Source organism: Peromyscus eremicus, chromosome 2 (genome assembly GCF_949786415.1).
Source record: "Peromyscus eremicus chromosome 2, PerEre_H2_v1, whole genome shotgun sequence".
Lineage (NCBI taxonomy): Eukaryota > Metazoa > Chordata > Mammalia > Rodentia > Cricetidae > Peromyscus > Peromyscus eremicus.
The window spans coordinates 39,812,587-39,836,887 of NC_081417.1; the positions used below are offsets into that span (position 1 = coordinate 39,812,587).

General features: G+C 42.8%; 1 protein-coding gene across 1 annotated transcript in view; it reads right to left on the reverse strand.

Moving 5' to 3' along the window:
* Nucleotides 1-24,301, reverse strand: part of Dnajc5b (DnaJ heat shock protein family (Hsp40) member C5 beta) — a 75,863-nt gene that overhangs the window by 18,341 nt on the left and 33,221 nt on the right. Inside the window, exon 2 of the mRNA XM_059254038.1 lies at nucleotides 17,997-18,123. Within this exon, the coding sequence (XP_059110021.1) occupies nucleotides 17,997-18,115 (119 nt within the window). The 5' untranslated portion in view covers nucleotides 18,116-18,123. The remainder of the gene's footprint in view (nucleotides 1-17,996; nucleotides 18,124-24,301) is intronic.

The following is a 24,301-nucleotide window of genomic DNA, read 5'->3' on the forward strand; positions in this document are numbered from 1 at the left end:
CATCCTGCAAGAACTCATTGGCATCTGCTGGCCATTGACACCACAGGGCTGTGTCTCAGCCCTGAGCCGCAAGACCCGGGGAAGTTCTCTGAGCAGACTCTGCTGTGGACTGAGTGGTATTGCTTTTGCTGACCCTCTCTGCTCTTGGGGTTCCCTAGCCCTTGTCCTTCAGTATGGTGCCTCCTAGCTGTCAGCACGTGGACCTCTTGCAGGAGGGACTGTTTCCGGTGCAACCTTGTCCAAGTACCAAGCAGTCAGCTGCTTTTGCTGCCTATCATGATCATACCTTCCCTTGTTTGGTTCTCCAACTCCCAGAACCCTGTACAACTACATTACATGCTGCTCCCTGGTCAGCGGCCCTCGACACAAGACGATTTATTTCCGTGGGCTGCTGAGAGGAGATTGGAATGAGAATGCCGTGGTGTTCAAGGAAGCAGGCTCCATGGGGCCAGAAGAGTATAAGGACATCATAAGGACAAAATAGAAAGGCCAGGACGCCATTTGGCTTCGCATCGCAGATACAGATGCTGAATCCACCCCTGCTGTGTGTTGTTTTCTGGAGCACCTGCTACCATAATGCATGACTCAAGTGTTTTCAGCATCAAGAAGCCACTGGGGCAGGCGAAAGGCCACACTACACAGCCCTGCGACTTCCCCACAGCTGCAGACGCAATAGCTGAGCAGTCCACCCCACTATTGTTCAAGAAGTTGTCCTAGTTTTGTGGGATCCACAGTCACATTTGCGATTCAGACTATTGAGCGGGAGACAAGGACAGGGAGGAGCCAAAGACGTTTGCGTCTGAGACTTGATCTCTTTGTGCCCGGTAGAACCGCATCAAGAGTCAAGTGCTGCCCTCTAGTGGCAGTTGGGATGGTGATGCCACTGTACCAGAGATGTTCGTGAATTTGACTTTTTCAATTTTTTTTTTTTTTTTTAAATTATGAGTGTTTTGAAAACACATCAACACTTAGGCTTTCCAAAACTCCAAATGCCTATTGGTGGCACTGTGTTTCAGATTCCTGGTTGCTGCCATGTTCTTCTATGGCTTTCCCGGACCTAGAGAAAATGAAACCCTGATAAAATGGAATCCACTAGAGGGTTGAATTAGCATATTGATAAATATGTCCCAACTCTCTAGGCTTCTTTCTATGCTGGTTGTACAAATGCTAATCTGAGAAAGAGACCCTGAACTTCAGACACCACTACGATCTTGGTATGCTGCATATGATGTCTCCTGCCTCAGCTTGCAGAGAGTCTGAAGGCTGCGTATGTTTATCCACCTCTGTATAAAGGAGCAAGCCCCCAGCAACAATTTCTGGGCCTCTAACTTCACCGTTTTCTAGAGGGAAAAGACATTCTTTTCTCAGGTCAGCCACCTCTGCTGAACTGTGACTGTTGAGAGACAAAAGCACTAGGCTGGAGGAGAAATGGCTGGTCGTACCTCCTCCTCAGTCTGGTACCGTGTTTCCTGCTTCCGGTTGGAGCTCCCACCACTGGTCCTAGTGAGAGCACCCAGCAGGCCAAGTCTGCTGCTCCCTTCTGAATCAAGCCGCAGGGACCACGAACTGCCCATAGCTCCCTGCAGGTCCTAGTAACACCTGTAGCTGGCCTAGCGGGCAGTGCTCCACACCTGTCAGTCTCTCCTCTTCAAAGCCCTTCAATGTAAACACACAGCACCATCCTCTCATGCATCTTTGGGTCAAGCTCTCATTTAAAACTTTTTTCTCCTAAACTCCCTTTCAAAACTTAACAGGACCTTTTTCTTACACACTGGAGGTCTTGTTGATTTAATTTCTGAACATCAGAGGCATACACTTGAGCCCTCCTGAAATCCTACCAAATTCCTCAAACGATTTCCTGTCACACTCCCAAGAGGATGACTGTGGCTGCCACTCCTATTTCCAGGCTTCGCAGCATTGTTGGACAAGATTTTACAACCCTGTGAACAACAAGCAATAAAAATATACACTCTCTCCCTTGGCTGGTCTCCCATGAGGCCTGCCTGTCAACGTTCAACTTCAGTAAACTCCTTTTCATGGCCTCAAAAAAGATGTCCACGCTTCTGTTCCCAATTCCCTCATCCTCTCTCAACAGGCATCCCACCTCTGACTTGGGAAGGATAAAAAGATTACCAGAAAGAAGCAATCCACACTCTTCTGCCTCCGCACTTCTGAGTAAGCACACCGCTGTCTCCCCCTCCTCCCACAGTGCCCTCCCTCTGCTCACCTGAGTGGATCCTAAAGCATCTTAGGCTCCCACTCCCAACTCTAGTGTTTTCAGTAATGTCTCTGCCAGTCCCTTCTCTTCAGTAATAGAACTTTGCCTAGGTCATGTTTTAAGGTCAAGGCACTAATCACACTTTTCTAGGTCATGTTTTAAAGTCTAGGCAAGTGTGTACTGCCAATCTGTAGCCCAAGAGTTCCCCGTTTTTCTTTTATTCGGAGATATGGTTTCACTAAGTTACTCAAGTTAGCCTTGAACTCACTATGTATCCCAGGCTGGCCTTGAACTCATGGTCTTCCTACTTCAGTTTTCCTGTGATTACAGACCCCTGCCGTCAGGCCTGGCTTCCTCATCTTTCCCTTTGTTTATAAATGTTCTTCTCTTCCCCTTTACCATAACACTTCTTCAAAGCACAGTTTCCACAAAAGGTCACTCTTCGATGTTCGTTCCCTCTTCAACCCACTGTAACCTGGTTTCTATTTTCAGTTCTCTCCCCAGCTTACTCTCCCTTCTATGACTCTCTGGATGAAAACCCACAGGCGTATTTTTATCCCTCTTACACTTGACCTTTCTGCAATGTTTGATGGCTGCTCCTTTCTTCCCTAGGCTCCCTGAATGGCTTTTCAGTTCTTTTCTGGTCCTGGCTTGAGAGGCTAGGATGGGGAAAGGCAGGCAGGCACAAGGTGTTTGGGGGGCTCTTGCAGCCAAGTTTGGCAAAAGCGGTGTTTCGTACCAAGCGGCCAGCGCATTACAAGTGAGTGAAGTAAGGAGGAGGATGGACCATCAGATAACCCAGATCCCAGGAACCGTGACTGGAGAGTGGACAGAACCCAGAAAGTTTGTGCTCATTACCCTTAAACCGGAGGAGGGCTGTCTGTCCTGAGGGACCAAGGATAGACTGGCAATCTTTTGTCCCTGCAGTTTTTTGTGCCTGTCATTTCTCCTTGGCCTGGGCAGTTTTCGACGTCCATTGCTAAGAACCATGTGTGAAGGAGTGTTGTTTAGGAGACTCACACATGCTGGCCCTGATCTTAGAGTGTCTGGTTCTGCAGGTCTGGAGTTTCTCATGGTTGTAAAGTCACCAAGCTGGCTCAGCTGTGCACTGAAGTCAGAGAACCACTGGTTTTATAGTTTTGCTATTATCTTACTGGAAATTTAGTTTGTTGTATTTTTGTATACAGAATCTATCTTCTGATTTATAACTGTAGCATAAAGCTAGTTTAACCTGATGTGAGAATTGATGACCTGCTTTCTCTGATAAAGGGTCTAATGACATATTCAATCTGAAAGCTATTGGTCCACCTACGTTCCCACTTCAAACTTCCATACTGGGTCCTGGGCTGCTCTTCCAGCTCCGTATCCTCTGCTCCCAGCTTGTACATTTCTCCTCTAACGTGACCGTGACCTCAGTGGTGCAGACACACCTGTGGCTTTTTTGCTTCGAGTCTTCCCATAGCCTGCTCACCTGCCCTTACCACCTGCACTCTCTCTTCAACTTGCTACTTGTTTTTCTGTTCAGCTGTCCACCTGATTTGGAAGTGGCCAGCTCAGAGAGTTGACTCCTGTAGGAAAACCTAGCCCACATAAAGAAATAGAGTGTGCCCACGGGCGAGTGACAGAAAACAGGTTCAGATACTTGACATCTGTGTGCTGCTGTGAGACCTGGTGCCCGGCAGTCTCTTGGGCTCTTAATTTTCCTTTCTCTGTTTCACTTTGGATGATGGTCGGCCGCATTTGAGGTCAGTGAGCATTTCCTCTGCATCTCCAATCTCCCATTGAGCCTTTCTACTAAACTTTTCACTGAAGTTATTGAATTTGCAATTCCAGAATTTCTGCTTGATTCTTTTTGTGATTTCTGTTTCTTTATTGACATTCTCTGTTTGATGATTCATTATTCTCATCCTTTCTGTTCATTCTTTAGACACCATTTTCCTTATTAGCCTTTGTAAATTTGAATTAGCCGATTTAGAGTTTTTACTGTGTTGTTATGTCCCAAGTCAGACCTTTCTAAGGTATACTTTCTTTGATTTTTAAAAAAGATTTTTTAAATTTACTCTTGGAAAATTTAATTTCTTCGTGCATATGTACAATGTATTCCAAATGCATCCACATCTACTACCTCCTTTGAACTCCCCAGGACCCTCCACTTCAACCCATCTCTCTCTCAACTTCATGTCCTCTGTTGTTGTCCTTTATTATTATTATTAATTATTACTATTATTAGGTCTCTGAGTTCAACTAGTGCTGACTATATATGTGCATGGTGTGGGAGCATCCAGCGGGCATGGACAACCTTCTAGTGGCCACATCTTCTAAGAAAAGTGACTCTTCCTATCTCAGCAGCCATCAACTGGCAGTAGCTCCTGGGATATGGCTGGCACTTAAGAAACCCTTCCCCCGTCCATGCAGACATGTTGACTGGCTTGACCTTGTGCAGGTCTTGCGCAGGTAACCACAGCTGTCATGAGTGTATGTGAGCAGCAGCCATCTAGAAGACAATATTTCACAGCTCTTCTATGTATCACAGCTCTCCTCCCGATTCTCTGCTGCAATTTTTCACCCTGTGTACAAGCCATACTTCCCTACCTGCATGCCTCATCTATTTTGAAAACTAGACATTTCAAACTGGACATTTGCAGCAACTCAACAAACCAGACTCTCTCTTTCCTTGTGATTTTTGTTGTTGTTACAGTTGTTAGTTAAAGTCGCTTTTCTGGCCTAACTTGTAAAATCTGTATGCATAGGCTTAATAATCAACTAGAAGATCAGATGTGGAATTCTTTGTCTACCTGGCACCAGAAATTTCATGGTCTTTGCAAATGGTCTCGTGTATGTTAAGGCATGTCTTTGACAGTCATCCAGACAGTTTACAGCTCTGCCTATCCTTAGCGTGCATACACAGAGCTTGAAATCAGTCAGAAGTGACTCCAGGCCTTCGTGGGTCTTCTCTAATGCGAGCACAACTTTAAGCATGGGAGTGGCTTCTGGCTACTGAGGGCCATGACATGACTTGTTCCAAAGCCTCATTCCCTAGACCATCCCATTCTCTACCATTCCATGATTCTTCCATAATAAGAATCTCCCATGATTCTTAGTGAGCTGTTCCCCACTGGCCAAGGATGCAGTAACAAAACATTTGCCTACAAATGTTCCCACAACCACTATGTTCCATCCCTGTAACTGCTGAACTCGATTGGGTAGATTCGAGTAAGTCCTTGAGTCTTCCAGGAAGCCACCAGGCAGATCAATCAAGAATACTTCTTTGCAAGTAAGATTATTTCCTGATCATTCTGGTACCCAAATTGTTAGTGATAACTGGAATGGCGTCCAGTTCTTCCAGTGCTATTGTTGACCTGGGAAGCAAGTATGGGATGAGGACAGGGGACATGCGATGAAGATTGTTTTCCATACTAATATTTACCTGTTCTTGCAGGGCTGGGGTGGTAGCTCTGTTGGCAAAGAGCTTCCCTTGCTGAGAATCTGAATACACCCCAGAACCGACACAGAACAAAAGCAAAACCTGGGTCTGGTTGGTGCCCACTAGCAATCCTAGCCTTGAGGCAGGAACTAGGGAAACCCTGGAGCTCACTCACTAGCTTACTTGGCATGTTCTAGGTCAGTGAGAGACTGCTTCATCAAAATGCAGGGACAATGCCTGATAAATGACACTCACAGTTGTCCTCCGGCCTCCACCCACACCTCCACTCTCACTTTCACAGGGAAGCTTTCTCTAACATCTCATGTAGATCTCTATCTTTGTCATAGACTCTCTTCAAAGCTCCTGATTTGTAGCAAAAATCTACTTATTTTTTTCTATTACTCAACTATAACTATTAGTTCTATTTCCTGTGATTTTTCTCTCTAGCATCAAGCAATGTATAGGCTAGAAATGAGTGATGGGAAGAGGCTAGGAATGAGTGATGGGAAGAGGCTAGGAATGAGTGATGTGAAGAGACTAGGAATGAGTGATGGGAAGAGGCTAGGAATGAGTGATGGGAAGGGGCTAGGAATGAGTGATGGGAAGGGGCTAGGAATGAGTGATGGGAATAGACTAGGAATGAGTGATGGGAAGAGACTAGGAATGAGTGATGGGAAGGAGAGGCTAGGAATGAGTGATGGGAATAGACTAGGAATGAGTGATGGGAATAGACTAGGAATGAGTGATGGGAAGAGACTAGGAATGAGTGATGGGAATAGACTAGGAATGAGTGATGGGAATAGACTAGGAATGAGTGATGGGAAGGAGAGACTAGGAATGAGTGATGGGAAGGAGAGGCTAGGAATGAGTAATGGGAATAGACTAGGAATGAGTGATGGGAATAGACTAGGAATGAGTGATGGAAAGGAGAGGCTAGAAATGAGTGATGGGAAGAGACTAGGAATGAATGATGGGAATAGACTAGGAATGAGTGATGGGAAGAGACTAGGAATGAGTGATGGGAAGAGACTAGGAATGAGTGATGGGAAGAGACTAGGAATGAGTGATGGGAAGGGGCTAGGAATGAGTGATGGGAAGGAGAGACTAGGAATGAGTGATGGGAAGGAGAGGCTAGGAATGAGTAATGGGAAGGAGCTAAGAATGAGTGATGGGAAGGGGCTAGGAATGAGTGATAGGAAGAGACTAGGAATGAGTGATGGGAAGAGACTAGGAATGAGTGATGGGAATAGACTAGGAATGAGTGATGGGAAGAGACTAGGAATGAGTGATGGGAAGAGGCTAGGAATGAGTGATGGGAAGAGGCTAGGAATGAGTGATGGGAAGGGGCTAGGAATGAGTGATGGGAAGAGGCTAGGAATGAGTGATGGGAAGGGGCTAGGAATGAGTGATGGGAAGAGACTAGGAATGAGTGATGGAAGAGACTAGGAATGAGTGATGGGAAGAGACTAGGAATGAGTGATGGGAAGAGGCTAGGAATGAGTGATGGGAAGGGGCTAGGAATGAGTGATGGGAAGGGGCTAGGAATGAGTGATGGGAAGGGGCTAGGAATGAATGATGGGAAGGGGCTAGGAATAATGATGGGAAGGGGCTAGGAATGAGTGATGGGAAGCTCTTGGTTTTAATTTATATGAACTCTGTTTGTCTCTGCTGATTGCCAAAGCCTCCCATGTTCTGTCTGCCATGAGTATGTAGACATGTTTAAAGAGCTTACTGTGCAGAAACAAGCTTAGCAAGATACGTATTCCATAATGAGCAAATCAGGAGCAAAATCAGAGAGACCGTGATGAGAGGGAACAACAAAACACAGGCTTCATATTAACGAAAAATTCAATATGCTCCCCAGTATAACATAAGCATGTGACATGGAATAAATACTGAGTGAGTGGAAATGCCGTTGATTGTAATGTTCCCAGTGCTGAGGAAGGACAGGTTGGTGCTCCCAGAAGAGCCAAGAGGATAGAGTAGATGAAGACATTCAGAAGGCAGGTCACGTGTCCCCCCTCACCCCCGGAACTGTCTCCAGCATGGCCTTGCATACTTCTTAGTGGAAGGTTTTAGAACTCAGGAAACAAATTAGTGCCTGATAGAGATTAATTTCAATTAATCTTGTGAGCTTGAATCATCACTCTGCCCTGCAAATATTTACAATTCTTCTATTAGCTATGCATTCCCCTGACAGTCACACTTTATTCGTGAGCAGCCTCTCTCTTTACCTGTAATTGCTAATAAAGATGGGTAAAAACACCACAGACTGGAGTTGCGACAGAAACGGTACTCTTCCTGCTCCTTGTGAAACCAGCCATTGCCTCATTTTGGTTCACTCAGGAGACTCTCAACTTTGAATTTGGGATAATTTTTCCAGAAAGTTCCATGTGACAGAGAATGAAATGGAAGCATTGTTTGAATCCCCTGCTGCTCTGTGAACAAAGACACTTGGTACCCTGTCAACAAGAGGTTAAACTGGTCCACAGAGCAAGGGGACTTCAGTGATGTGTGAAACCAGTTTCCTTTCACCTGGGGTCCTCCGAGGAGCTAAGAAAGAATGAGATCTTAGTGTGGTTTCTTAATTAGTGGGCTGACATTTGCTAGGCTCTTGTACCAGGCATGCCATGGACACCTAGTATTTTCCATTTCTTTATCTTATTTCTGTATATCCTTAAAAGTATAAATATTAGTGTAAATATAAAGTAACATTTATGGCAGGAGAGGTGGCCCAGCTGCTAAGAGCACTTACTGCTCCTGCACAAGACCTGAACTGGGTTTCCAGCAGGAATATGATGGCACCCAACCACCTATAACTGGAGTTCTAAGACATCCAATGCCCTCTTCTGACTCCACAATCTTCTCCACGCACATGGTGCATATACATACACTCGTGCACACACATACACACACACACACACACACACACACACACACACACACACACACACCCTACACAAAAATTAAACATTTTAAATTAACATTTATATAACATATAAGATGTTGTTGCTGTTGTTTGAGACAGGGTCTAGAAATCACTACGGAATTTAGGCTGCCCTTGAATTCACAGCATTCTTCCTGCCTCCTGCTGTCAAATAGTAGGAACACGAGTGTGAGCAACCACACCAGCATGTGAAATTTCGAACACTTCAAACTTACATTCTCTAAATTGACTCTGGGTCCTTTCCCTCACCTCCTGTTTACTTCTCATTGTGTCCCAAACAGAAGACATGGCCTTTCCCTGTCCATCTGCCCCCATCTACGTTTGCTGGGCTAGTTGACTACTTCTCATCTGGCAAGATGGTTAAGTATATCATTTGAGAAACGGTTCTGAAGAGCTGAAAATAAAAACACAATTAAGGAGAGCGCAGGCAGAACCACACAATCAAAATATACTTGCTGATCACTTCAGTTTTTCATCTGGCAAATGTCAGCATGGGGCTGGGGCTGGGAGCTCAGTGGGAGGGGCGTGTCTGCCCTTAAGAAAGTTGAGGGAGTGGGGGGTGCAGAAAAGGAAAAGTGGGTCAGGCGCGGGGTGCAAAGAGACAGGAGCAAGTCATGGAGCCTTTAGAAAGTGCCCCGCCTTGCAGGAAAGGGGACCTGCTGAGCACCCCACAGTCTAGTCTCCTGCCTCTCTTCCCTTCTTTCCTTTGCTTTTTCTTGCAAAAAAAAAAAAAAAAAAAAGTTAGACCTCAATTGAAGTTTTGCTTTTGCTTCTTTTTTCTTCTCTAACTCCTTCAATTGAGTTCTAACTTGTTTGGCTTTTGTAATCCCGTAAAATAAATTTGAGAAACTCATTTTTAGCTTAGTACAAAAAAGCGAAGGTTAAACATGCAAGGGATGCGATTTTCACAGTACGGTCAGCACCAGTGTGCTAAATAGAAGTTACATTCACTTATTTACTTACTCATTTGTACATTTGTTGTGGTTTAGGGGATTAAACTGGCATCTTGCACTTACTAGGCAAGTGCTCCACCACTGAGTTATACCTCTAGCAACTGTAGCAATCTTTTAAAGATGATGTGTGTTTTGCCTGCGTGTACGTATCCACACTGCATGCATTCCTGGTATCCATAGAGGCCAGAAGAGAGTGTCAGATACTTTGGAACTGAAGTTGTGGACACTGTGAGCCACCATGTGGATGCTGGGAACAGAACCTGGGACCTTCTGCAAGAGCAGCCAGTGCTCTCGGCCTCTGAACCATCTTTTCCGGCCCCCAACCTTTTAATGTCTTCCGTGAAAACTAAATATTTCAAAATATGATATCACACATACGCTCCTAGCAGAGTTGCCTTGTCCCGTGTCCTGGCCGAGCTTGATGACTCTGTGCAATGGGTCTATTTATCTGACTCTCCCTCTGACCTGGGTGAACACTTGGCACTTAGCGTCTTCTATGATTCTCAGGAGCCACCCCAAGTTAGTACTTTTTATCCACTTTACTTTTTGAAGAAAATGAGGCTGAGGAAAAGAGGCTAAGTCCTGGCTTCTGTAGCTTCATACTTTGCACTCCTAACCACTACTTCATACTTAGAAGAATTTAGTGTGAAAATCCACGTGGAACACTTTGAAGAGGATAGGCAGTTTCCAGGTCACGCCTAACGTGCCCACCTTCCTGCCACGCCTTGCGTTTCTCCACAGTAACTAACATCTGTCGGGCTGCACGGCTCCCTTGCTTATTAGTAAGCCTCCCCAGATACAGGCTGCATGAAGCAAGTACTTGATCCAACTGGTTTACTGCTATTTTCTTAGTACCTAGAAAGTCCATAGTTGGTGCTCAGTAAGTACTCATGGGATAATGAACAAAACCTGCTTGTATGAAGCTACTGCTCTTGTCAGAGAAACTCCCTAGACCTAGTTGAGATCTCTAAGTGCTCCATCAGCCCTCCTGACTTCTGTTATAATATGTTGCAGTGTGAGGTACAGAACAACACTCCAGAGGCTTTGGAGTGAGAATGCTTATATGCTGATCGGTGTCAATGAGAAGGGGGACTCTAACCACACAAGCGACGGATTTTGAGCAGCGGGAGCGGCAGGGCTTAAGTGTTAAATTTGGCCAATTTACCCAGTTCAAGTTATTTAAGGTAGCCTGGCTGCAGAACTACAGGTGGATGGCACCTTTGAATCATTGCACACATTCTTCTCACGCACTGCTGGAAATCTGACGTATTAGGCCACGTTTGGAAAGTCTGGGCAGCAGCCTTTGAGGAAGGAATCTAAGCCAATCCCAAGGCTTCCTTCAAATGAGTACATGGAGAACCAGTGGGGCAGCCTTGAAGATGCCCATCTGAGCATGGTGTGGGACTGAAATCTTGTGGAAAAGAATCCATCTACAAGAAAGACCTTGTAGAATCCATCTACATGATGACCTTGACCTAGGAGAATCATCTGTCAGAGAGGACTGGGATTCTGAACAGCGAATCTCTGCTGCTGGTCTCTGGCTCATCCTTGAGCACATATCCAGGTCCTATAGGAAACGGGAGCTGACCCTTAGGGAGCTCAACAGAACACATGAGAAGAGGGGGGAATCAGTCTCTGTACTCAGCTCCATACCTCCCCAGGTCACAGCCCAACACCAGGGATTAGAGGCTCAGGTCTCAAGACTAGGGGAGACTTCTGGGCCAGAAGTCGTCCGAGGACCTGAAGCCTCGGGTGGCTATTAGGGAGCACCCACATTGTCTGCCATGCACGGGCGATGCACACAGATGCAAGGCAGTTGTGTCTAACCGAGTGGCAGTGGAGCAGCAGTGGCAGGCCAGAGCCAGAGTCAGACAGTGGCCACAGACACACCCACTGAGCTGTTGGCAAAGTGGCGTCACTGGCAGGGTGGAAGCTTGGCTTGGAGGACACCAGTGGATGGGAACGACCTGGTTCTTTGGTTCCATACACTTTCTCAGAAGGGACCCGGAGAATAACTTGGGTAGTAGAAACTGCAACTCAGGTTCTTGAGTTAGCGGAAATGGTCACTTGAAAATCCCCAAGTCCCTCATTTCAAGTCCCTGTTAAGTCCCCGGCTGTCTGGCCACCTCACATTTCACTAACATCTCTCTTCTCTTTCACCGGCTTCGTTCAGGAACTTCCTAAGAACTCTACTGACTCAGAGAAACTAAGTTGGGAAGGCAAAACCTGCTAAAGTTAGGACAAATGAGGGGAAGAGAGATTATCCTTTGACACTCTGGGGGCATCAGTATTTTCATAGGGCCTCCTTCCAACAATACATTAAGTAGGTGGTAGGACTTCTGAGCGATGGAATAAATAGACATTGCTCATCTCCTGCAAACACTGGCAAAGATGAAATGCTTTCGCCCATCTGTAAGAAGACTGGATCAAATGAGCCTCGGCTACTAAAGTCTTTGGAATGATAAAAGTCCTCAACGCTAAAGACAGTTTATTCTTTGCTGAGGGTGACAGAAGACATGCCACGGGTTTCACTTTCCCTAATATGTCACTTAGACGCAGCCTGAGCATTCACCTGTGCTGGCTGGATGAATGGTCTTTGAACAGTAGCGCCAAATGGCAGGCTAATTTTAGACCGAGAAGGATGACGAGGAGATCCGCTCGATCACAATGACACCCGGTATTTCCACTGTATCTTCTCACAAAGGGCTCCGCAGACTTAGAGAGAAATGGCCTCATTTCTTTCTACAAAATCTCAACAAAGCAAGAGCTTACTTAGGTGACTGACAGTCTGACAGAGTAAAAGCCTTCCTATTGTCCCCTCCCGCAGCTGTCTTTGAGGGAGAAGGCACTCTACTGGATCAGCTACTTAATGAAGGGTTGAATTTCAGAAATTAGGAGGAAAAGGCATTTTTCAGACCCTGAGATGGATTTATCCACAGGTATGGGAGGGGCTTGGAGAGGTCTTTGAAGCAGCTACTTGTGGTAATTCTCTAAAGGAATAAAGGACTAAAGGTGCCCAGACTTTCCTTCCTAATTTCATATACCCCTCTTAGAGGACATATCTCCTTCTTCTATCCAGAGAGTGAGATCCCCTGTCCTTGTCTATCTGCAGTGAGGATGCTATAATTTCAGATCCCTAATCAGAAATAACCAGGACTGAGCAAGTAAATGGTTTTTCTGGGTCCTTTGGATCCTTGTTTTGGGGGTTTGGGATTAGAACCCACAATAACTGGGAAGGGAACGGAAACAAAGATTGTTTCATTTCTTCTACCCCTCCCTGATTTTCTGGGACAATGGAGTTCCTCTGTAGGAGAAGCTCAAATACTGTTTAACAACACAGCCTTGAAGGGCAACCACCTAATTGGTTACCTTTTTTTGCTGTAGCGGGCAAACACCTGGCAGGCAGGAACTTAAGGAAGCAGAGGTTTAGTTTGGCTTACAGCACAGTGGAATGCAGTCCCTCCTGGCAGATAAGGCACAGTGGCAGAGTGAGGTGGTTGGTTACATGGCATCTGTACCTAGGAAGCAGTCAGCGGACAGGAAGTAGGGCCAGACTTCATAACTTCAAGTCCCATCTCCAACGATCCACTTCTTCCACCAAGCTTCCACCTCCTAAAAGTTATATGATCTCCCAAAACAGTGCCGCTAGCTAAGTACCAACTTTTCAAACATAGAAACTATGGGGCACATGTCACACCAAAACCACAATTGTCAACAGAAAACTGATGAGGTCATGGGACATCTGTACCATGGCAGTTAACAAAATGATTAAGAGCCTTTTTGAGCTGATCACTGCTGAGGTATATTGTTAAAATGTAATGAATGACCTGGGATGGATAGTATATTTGAATTTGTTTAAGAAAAGAGATATATGTTATTGGCTATTGACGATATACATCTTGTGTTAAGGATTAAGTCTGTTTTTTTTCTTTGTTTTGTTTTCTGTTTGCTATTTCTTCTCCCATTTTCTATTTTTTTTTTTTTGTCTTCTTATGGGCTATCTGAGCATTTTTTCAGGATTACATGTTGATTATTTGTAGAGTTATTACATAGTTCTCCTAGTAGTTTGTGGTGGGAGTCCTCAAATAATCTGTGACTATATTGGTATCAGTGTTTCTTAATTTTAGTAAAGTGTGTAAATCTCACTGCCATCTAGGGCCATCAAAAGTGTCATGTGGTAGTGTAACTTTTGATCCAACAGTTCATAATTTAGGAAACTCATTGGGAGGATAGTCTTATTTTACTCTGATTTCAACTTTCTCCATTTCTTCTTGATGACATGACATTCATTTTGTTATTTCCAGTATTTTGAAAAAACTTCTCGAAGTAATTCTTTTTAAATTTGTGTGTGTGTGTGTGTGTGTGTGTGTGTGTGTGTGTGTCATGCATTGTGTGCATGTGTGTGCTCACATGTGTATGGGCACACACAAGTTTATGAAATTCCCTAAGAGTAGATCTACTAGTGATAAACTCTGGATGTCTTTTGTCTGAGGACTTCTTAACTTGCTTACTTTCCCCTGATAGCTGAAATACAGCGTCACGGGATGCCATATTTGCGGCTCTCCTTCAGCACTTGAAGAGCGCTGTGCCCGTGTCCTTCCAGACCGTCGCTTCAGGACTGAAACTCCGGGTCCTGCTTCACCATAGACAGTGTACTCTCTTTCAAGTCTCTTTCTTGGTTTTAGTTTTTAGAAGTTTAATGATGTCGTGTTTGGGTTAGATTCCTTTTGTTAGCCTATTTGGGTTCACTTGGGTTCTTATAACCATAGGTGTTTTTTTTTTTTTTTCCCTCCAAATTTGGGGAGATTCAGCCATTAATTCTTCAAATACTCCTTCAGTCCGCTCTCTCTCTCTTCTTTCCACCTGAGACTCCAGTGCTGCACAGGAATCTGTTACTGAGCCATGGATCCCTAACCTTGGTTGTTTTCTCTCTCTGTTGTTCAGACTGGTAAATTTTACTGATCCATCCTCGAATCTGGGAATTCTGTTCTGAGTCCTCCCCACTGTTACCCAGCTCAACAACTGTTACCATTGTTTCTGTTACCTCTCAGTTGGAAAAGTCCATTTGGTTCTTGGCTGTGAGCATTCTTTCCTGTGGTTTTTAGTTTCATTTGTTTCATAATCATCTGTAGCTTGTTGTGAAGTCCTTCTCCACCCCCCTCAGGGTTTGACTTTCAGTCTCTGTCTCCTGTCAGTATGGGAGTCAGGTGACCTTTCTCATTCATGTTGTGACTTTCTTAGTTCATTTTATGATAGGTGATTTAAATCTTGTCTGGATATCTCGACTGTAACTTTAAGAGAATTTGGGTTCTACTTTTTTAAAAATTATAACAAATAGTCACCCGCTTAGGTTTAACAAGTAGGTCTCAGTCTATTTTTGTGGGTAGTGCCAACGAGAATCTAATTTTCAGAAATATGCCTGGTGTGGGTGCTGAGGCCAGAAGAGGGTATTGGATTACTTGGAACTAGAATTACAGCCCTTGTGAGCTCCCACGTGAATGCTGGATAACCTGGGTCCTCTGGAAGAGCAGGCAGTGCTCTTAACTGCTGAGCCAACTCTCCACCCTCCTTGAGCCTTTTGGCACCCTTCTCTATAGAACCTGGGAAGCTGAGTGGGACTTCACTTAGGCTGAGCTGCTTTTAGGTGGGGGAAGGGAATCTCTGCCCTCCTTGGACAAAGGCACACTTCAGGACTGACTGCCTACTGCAGAAGCACTCACACTAGTGTCCTCGGCCAAACGGAGTCTCTGAGCGGAAGAGGGAGCCTCAGCCTATAAGACACGAAAGTGCTTCCCTATCCTTACGGTCAAGGAACTTTTAATTGACAACCTTTCTATCATGCAGGGATTGTCTAGGGTTATTGGGTGATGTCTTCAATTGGAGAAAGATTAAGGCTACCTGGGTTTATTCTGCTGCAAGAACAGGTGGGAATTGAGAAAACGCCCTGACTGGGTAATCTTCTGATAGGTGAGGAGTGGAAGAGTCATAGGATGCTCTGTGGCTGTGTTAATCCTTTGATCCTGAGGTCATCAGCCAGTTCACCCCTTCTAGCTGTCAGAGTTCTTTTTAGTTGTCTCTTGTATCATTCTCAAGAACTGCAGCCAAGCGTATCAGGAAGGGCAGGGAGAGAGAATTCTACTCCATCTTGCCCAGTCTAGAAGTTCTATGTGCTCATATAGGCATTAGGTCTCCTCACAAAGGTATGCAAGGAATTAATAATATTGTTTCTCCTGAGGAGGTAACCTGGAACGTGTATGTTTTTATTTTAACTCAATGAATATATTGTTTAATATCTATTCAAAAGTAAGAATAAAGGTAAAAGAAGAAACTTCCTAACTCAATCTTGTTTTCAAGAGGACAACCAAGGATTATAATGGAGGTCAAGCAGCATATGGATCAGCAGTTGGTAATTTTATTACATTTCACTGGCCTTTCATTTCACTGTGCTCTCACTGCTTCAATCCAGATCTCTGAGTATAAGAATAATACTCTCAGTGGATTTGCAGCCTGCTCCTACATTTTGAATTACTTGCAGAATACAAATGTCTAATTTAGACAGAAGTAGATGCTCTGGGCAGCATGCTAGTACCCTAATCAGCTGAAAAATAATATTTGTTTGACATTAAAACCAAATTAATGGCAAGACACTGATTACATGAAAAGACTTTATGTTGTGATTACTAAACTTGCAAGCAGCTCGGCATAATTAATGCCTTAATTAGGATATGACCTGAAATCTCAGCTTCCAAAATTAATAAAGGCAATTAAAAGTCATATTTGTAAATTGAGCTTTAAGAATGGAAAGGAAGTTTGATGTAGCTTAACTCCTCATTTTTGTAGTTATTAAACCTCAAATGCAATTGCTCTGACTCCCACTGCCAATGTCCCCACAGACCAGCTTAGCCTGAAACCTTAGGAGAGATTCAGTGATGTTCCAAGGAGGTCATTCATTAGTCATGGGCTGTGCCACTGCTAGCTAGGCACACTTTTTAAAGCTCTTATGGTAAACAAAGCAGTAAGGACTTCTCTGTCCCTAGAACTCCGAGTGAAATGTGCATTAGAAGATCTACATCGACCTTAATCAGCCTTCGCCATTTTCTAAACACTGGATCCAAATGGTGGCCTGGAGGACTGTCACTTCTGTAAGATTCTTGAGGCCTCATCAGCTCCTACAATGTATCACCTGGTGAAGCTTAAGGCCAAAGAAGGTTTCATCAGTGGTGAAATTGGAGAAGTCAATAAATATTGGTGGGCTAGTGAGCTGATAAAACCTAGTCTGGAATGCTGCCTCATTCCTTATACCAAGCTAAACCCTGAAAGGATCAAAGATTTAATGCCAAAGCAAAATCATAAATGTACTAAAAGGAGAAAGGAGATGATCTTTTTATAATATTGTAATCCAGAGGGGCTTTTTAGCCAAGACGAGTATGACCACGACACAACAGAAGTTACTAACAATTTGTCTATTTCAAATTTTTTAAATTCCACATATTTAAAAAAGAACTGTAAGTTTAAAAAAAAACCAGTTCAAGACAAAATCAAGAAGATACTAATTAAAATGATCAAGTTTTGCTTCATTTTGTCTTATGAAAGAAGAGCTTTATTCCTCAATTAGGAAACAATAGGGAATATTGTGATTTATATACAGAATGTTAAGCACAGAGAAAGATTAAAAGAACTTCCGTGTTAAATAATAGCTTGTAAAATGTCTAGATAAGTTGAGAATAAACATAGGTCACAGGCATGAAAACAAGACATTTAATAACATCAAGATGTTTTCATTACAGGACTGAGGAGAAAGAAAGATGGGTAGAAACTGTAGACAAATTCAGTTTAATCTTTTACTGTCTTCTCTGGACAGGAAAGGATAAAGGAAGCAAACTCTCCATGAAAACTGTCTTAAGGTAAAAGTATAGATACACATTATCTTCATTTTTGATAGTTTAAAATCAGCAATTTTATACTTTATGTGTATTTTTATTCCTTAGAGTTTTAAGTAAAATGATATTTCAGGTTTTTCCCTACAATAACTATTAGAGACAAATCAGCTATGGAAAGGATCCAAACTAAAGGTTTCAACAGTGTGATTGACAGTACAGCATTTGTGACAAACTTGTCTACCAGATGTAGTGATGTCATGTCACATGGGTTAAAGTGCAGCTACTGATTGGCTTAGGTTTTCTTCCTCCTTCTTCCTTGATGACTTCCTCTCCCAGTTTAGAGTATTATCCTTTTCTCAGGCTGGGCATCACACAGTAATTCTTTCAAAGATCACTGCTATGCCTATCTCTTCGGAACTGTTGATGTTATACAACAGGAAACACGGGTCCAAAATTCAGATCACCTGGCCTTGGCAAGAAGCTTATGCCTTTAACTTGGCGCCACTTGCCAGTCACCAGAAACCACCAATGGTAGCACAGGAATTGTCCCCCGCCCCCATCACTTCTAGGGTACCTGTAGGTTTTCTTAATTTCTTCACACGATGCTCCCTTATGCAGGCCAAGAATTTCGTAGAGAGTTACTCCTGTTGTTGACATCGTCCGCTGTCTTTGATTGGGTATGTTACACTCCATTTCTCAAGCTGCAAAACCGAAGGGGAAACAGCCATGAAGGTGACACGCTTTGGATCCCACCCCCGCAAGGGAAGAAAGTGCATTTTTAACCCTGGGTAAAACGACAATTTGAAGTGTCCTTGTGTGCTAGGTAAAACACGAGGGGAGGAAACGCTGAGAGCTAAAAGCTGTTTCCAGTCAAAGACTGCAGGAAGCCACACAAACAGAACAGGCCTTTACATAGATAGCTATTCCAGAAGTGTTGAGAATCAGCTCTCATAGGTTAAAATGTGTTTTCTTTTGTTTGCATAAAATTTGTGTATCTTTTATGTGTGTACGTTTTCCAAATTTAGCTAGCCATGGGGACAGTCATCCATGTAATTCCATCTCTCCTGGCTGGTAAGACAGATCGGCAGATAAGGTGCTTGCCAGAAAACCCAATGACCTGTGCTTGACCTGAGGGACCCACATGGTAAAAGAAGAAAACCCATTCCAACAAGTTGTCTTCTGACTTCTACACATGCACACATATGTGTGTTCTTGTAAATACACACACACACACACACACACACACACACACACACACACACACACAATTAATTAGTTAACTAATTAATAAAATTTTTTTTTTATTCTAAAATAAAGAGCTAAGAGACTTCAGGAAGGTAGTGAACACAACTTCCTGAAAGGTGCTGAGGCACAGAAGGGCGACTCAGCAAAAAGCACCCTACACACAGCTCTGCAATGTGGAGTGGGGGAGGCAGAAACTCCCTCTAAAAGGCCATCCCCGAGGCTCTAACGCAAAGAGCCTGACAATCCTCCCCACAGTCAAGCCCACTGTTCTCATAAATCTCAAAGCCGGTGGCTGTTTTCCGTGAGACTGAATGACTCCTCCAGTGGACCAAGTCAGGCGTGGAGGGGGATTCCATTTCACACTCTGCCCCTCGGCTCAGAGGTCTGTGGTTAGGTACGATCTTGAAGGGGACCCAGTGTTTAAAACTGAGCTACCCTGAGGGTAAACACAAGCCTGAAGTCAACAGGTAGGTCGACACCTAGAGACAGATCAAACTATCTATCACGAGGTTCACAACGGAGACCTCTCACACTCCAGGGGACGGCCTGACATCAACAGTCACACCTCTCTACATAATACTCAGCAGGAAAGAACAGAGGCAGAGACATCTGTGTGTGTCCCAGTGCTTTAGGGGTTTGCTTTCCCCTCTACCAGGACACTGGGGGTAGCCTGTCTAGAACACTAGCCACACAAGAGTGTACAGACTGAGGCACCTTTGGGAAGATGTGAGAACCCGGCCGGGTCAAAGATGCACGGTTAATATGGCTAGCAGAATCTCTTGGTACACAGGAAGGAAAGACAGAAACATGAAGAAGACAGCTTCTGGAAGACACTGTGCAGGCTCAGCCCAGCATAGACCATAGAACAGACAAGAGTCTGCGAATCCAACTGATCATCACGTTCTTGTGTCCACCCAGAAGACTCGAGTCCCAGAGGACCCCAAAGGAAGCCACCGCAGCACCCCCTTTACTGTGTTGTGTTTCTCTTTCACTGGGGTCTTAGCAGTGTTTCTACATCATCTTTAGTCTTAAAGGAGAAATGTCCTCGTTTTTGCCGTGCCTCTGATTCTGTTGATGCATGTGTATTGGTTTCTTTTCTTGTTGTGTGACCAAACAAATGATAAAAGTCAGTTAAGGAAGGAAGAGCCATTTGAGCTCACAGTTAGAGACTACAGTCTGTCGTAGTGATGGAGTCATGGCAGCAGCTGTGTGAAGCAGCTGGCCCTTGGCGTCCACAGTCAGGAAGCAGAGAGCTATAAATGCTAGTATTTAGTTTACTTCTCCTTACAATCCACAGAATACTGCTGCCCATACCCAGGGCGGGTCTTCTTGCCTCAGTGAACTCAATCTGGAAACTCCTTTACAAACATACCCAGAGATTTGCTTCCCAGACGACTCTGGATCCTCTCAGTTGGTCATCAACAATAACCACCACCTGTGCAATCCTTTTATCTCCTTTTTCTTTTTGCCCACTCCTTTCCTTTTTACTATATTTTTAGTAATACCTTGGTATTACTTTATCTTTTTTAAGGTTTTATAGTTGATTTGCATCCTTATATTAATTTTGCTTATGTATTTTTCTGTTGTTGGGCAGTATTTTTATTTTCAAGTTCTTGAACTTTCCTCTTCCTCTCTATAACATTCTTCTCTACTCCTCTCCTTTTCCCTTTATTTACTCTGCCCCTCTACTTCCCCCTTCTCCCGCCCCCTTTATCTCATTCAGCTAGCATTTCTACCTTTACTCTGGATGATTTTTAACTTCACTATACACTCTGCTCTACGTTTGCCATTTGCTATTTTATGGTAACTGATGTATGACTAGGCTTTAATCAATTGTAAGTGTATGTCTATATTTTGTTTAGTTTGACGTTGCTGCTGTTATAGCAGCTCCCCCACCCCCCCACCCCCGGCCGCCCATGAATGGTGCTGGCAATTAGCATTCAAAAAGAAGCTACTTACTAATATGTCTCAATAAAACTGGAAGAGACATCCAAACCAACAGATGCTCAAACTAAAATAGAGATGCAAGAATTATGAAAAGGAAAGGCAACATGACCCCTCCAGACCACAGCTCCTCAATTTCTGAGCTCAAAGACACTGACATGGGTAAAATGCCAGATGAATAACTGATATGTATAGTTATAAAAATACGTCTGGGTGGTGGTGGTACATGCCTTTAATCCCAGAAATCGGGAGGCAGAGCCAGGTGGATCTCTGAGTTCGAGGCCAGCTTGGTCTACAGAGTGAAATCCAGGAAAGGCACCAAAACTACGCAGAGAAACCCTGTCTTGAAAAAAACCAAAACCAAAACCAACCAACCAAACAACCAAACAAACAAACAAAAACCAAAAGTAAACACATTTAAAAAACATCAGAAATCACCCCAAGGCAGGAGTTTATAAAAGTATGTATTTCAAGCCCTGAGGCCAATGGTTTCCAACCAAGATTGCTAGGCCCAGCAAAACTATCTTTTAAAAGTGATGGAGAAATAAGAACATTTCAGCATAAACACAGACTAAAGCACTGCTGAAAAGTACTTAAAGGAATCTAAACACACAAGAGGAAGCAAAACAGTCTCAGTCAAGAAAGCACAGGGAAGAATACAACTGTAGAGAGGAATGTCTGAAAGAAGGAAGCTGGAAATGAACCATCAGGTCTACAACAGAAAGACAGCAAACCCCAAACACAAACAGAAAGAAAAGAACAATCATGCAACCATTTTTTTTAAATTACAGGAATTAGACTACGTCTATCAATAAAAACTCTACATTTGCATGGCCTTAACTCTCCAATTAAAAGATGAAAACTAGCTGATTGGGTTAAAAGACAAAAATACAATTACCCATTGTCTCCCAGTAAAACACCACACTGACAAATATACAGATTAAGAAGGAAACTATTTACCAAGCAAGTGGAAGTTGCATAGGCATCTTTATATGATAAAATGAACTCTGAACCAAAATTATCCAAAAGAGATAAAGACAGCCCCTACATAATAATAATGGAAACAACCCATGAAGAAAATATAACAGAGCCAGATATGGTTATGCATACCTGTAATCATCTGTAATTGTGACACTTTAGGAGGCAGAGAGAGTAGAATCGGGAGTTCAAGACCAGCCTCAAGCAAATAGTGAGTTTAGACCCTGTCTCAAAGGAAGAACAAAACACACAAGAAAGGCAAGTATAACAAGTGTAAGGATGTTTGCATCAAACATTGGGGTTCCCAATAGTGATGGTGACTTCAACATTTCACTCTCACCAACAGGTAGATCATCCAGCCCAAAATCCACAAAGCAACTTCGGAGTTAACCTGCACCATAGATCAAATGGACTCAACACACAGACTATGCCATCTAACAGCTGTAGGACAGACTTTTTTCCTCAGCAGCATATGGAAATTCTTCCAAATTAGCATTCAAGTGATCTCATGTATCAGATCATAATGGAATAAAACTAGAAAGCAATAGCAAGAGAAATTACAGATACTACACAAGTACTTAAAGATTGAACAACATGTTCTTGAATGGTCAATGGGTCACTTAAAGAAAACAATATCCATCAAGGAAAAATTTTAAATTCCTGAAAAAATTAAAATAAAACCGGAACTTAATAGGACCTGAGATTCAGCTAAGGCAGTTCTAAGATGAACATTTATAACTGCTCATAATTAAAATGTTTAATTGGAGTGATCTCAAAGAATTTAGTAACTTACCTTAAGGCCTTAGGAAAACAAGAACCAGCCAAACCCCAAATAAGTAGATGTAAATTAATAAGGATGAAATTAATGAAATGAGAATCAAAGAACAATACATACAATCTAGCAAAAAATTTGTTCTTTGAAAAAGTGATTGGAAAAACAGGATTGACAAATTCTTAACCAAAGTTAGAGAGAGGAAGAGAGAGAGAGAGAGAGAGAGAGAGAGAGAGAGAGAGAGAGAGAGAGAGAGATTAATAAAATTAAAGACAAAAAGAGAAACACTATGATAGATACCAATAATTCACAGGATAATCAGGGAAAATTGAAAACACATTCAAATAAACTGGAAAATCTGCAACAAATGGGTAAATTTCTAGAAATCTATGACCTACCAAACCCAAATCAAGAGGCTATAATTAAAATACATCAATCAATGGATATACAATAAGCAATGAGATTAAAATAGTAATGAAGAGTCTCATACCTAAGAAAACCACAGAATTGGAGAAGTCATTGCCAAATTCTACCAGAATTTTAAAAGAATTAGTTTTAAAGAGGAGCCAACACCAGTGATTCTCACACTGTTCCAAAAAAGAAGGAAAGAAGGAGGAAAATGAAAGGAAAGAAAAAAAGAAAGCCAAGGGACACAAATCATCCTATGAACCAGGATTACCCTGAATCAAAAACCAGATAAAGATACAAGAAAAAGAGAAGAGTTTTGATGAATATAGAAAAAAATGTCAGTTTAATACAGACTGAATCCAAGACCACAGTGAGAAACTCCTACACTGAATCCTACACTCAGGATTCGAGGATCGGTCAACATACATAGATGAACAGTACAATACTACACATAATCATCTCAAGGGACTCAGAAAGAGGCCCTTGACAAAATTCATCATCCCTCATGGGAAAAACCCCAGAGAACCTAGGAATGTAAGGAATATACCTCAACATAGTAAAGGCTTTCTACAGCAAGGCCCACAGTAACATACCAAATAAGAAAAACAGAACACATTCCCTCTAAATCAGGAACTATACTAGGTGTCCATTCTCCTCACTCTTACATGCCTTGAATCTTAGCCATGAGGAAAAAATTAAAAGGGACACAAATAGTAAAGAAGTCAAATTATCCTTACTTGCAGATGGCATGATTCAGAATTTTGAAGACTTAACAAATCCAGCAGAAAACGCTAGGACTCGATAAACACTTGTAGCAAAATATCCAAATATGAAGTTAACAATAAATTCTGCCTGGGTGTGGGTATTACTATTGTCAGTGGCTTTAAAAACATAACTTGGAATAAACTTAACCAAGGAGATAAAAGACCTTTATAACAAAAACTTTGAGATGCAGAAGAAGACATTAGCATTGATGGGAAAATCTCCATGTTTGTTGGTCAGCAGAATTAATATTTTAAAAATATATCACTAAATATTATCTACAGATGCAGTACAATCCCCATAAAAATTCCAATGGCATTCTTCACAAAACTAGACAACTCAATCCTAAAATCTATATGACAGCTAAAGTAATCCTGTACAGAGAGAACAATGCTGGAGGTATTGCAATACTTGATCTCAAATTATACTCCTGAGCCAAAGTGACAAAACCCCCATGATACTGGCACAGAAACAGACACATGGACCGATAGAGTAGAATAGAGAACCTAGAAATACAGCCACACAGCTACAGCAACCTAATTTTTGACAAAGGTGTCCAAAATATACATTAAGGATAAAGAAAGTGTTCAACAAATAGTGCTTGGAAAATTGCCAACTACATGTATAAGAATGCAACTGTATCTCTCTTGACTTGTAAAAAGTCAATTAAAAATATATCAAAGATCTTAACATAAGACCCCCGAACTCTAAACTGATAAAGGAAAACACTTCGATATAAGCAAGACTTCTAGAAAAAGATTCAGCTCGGG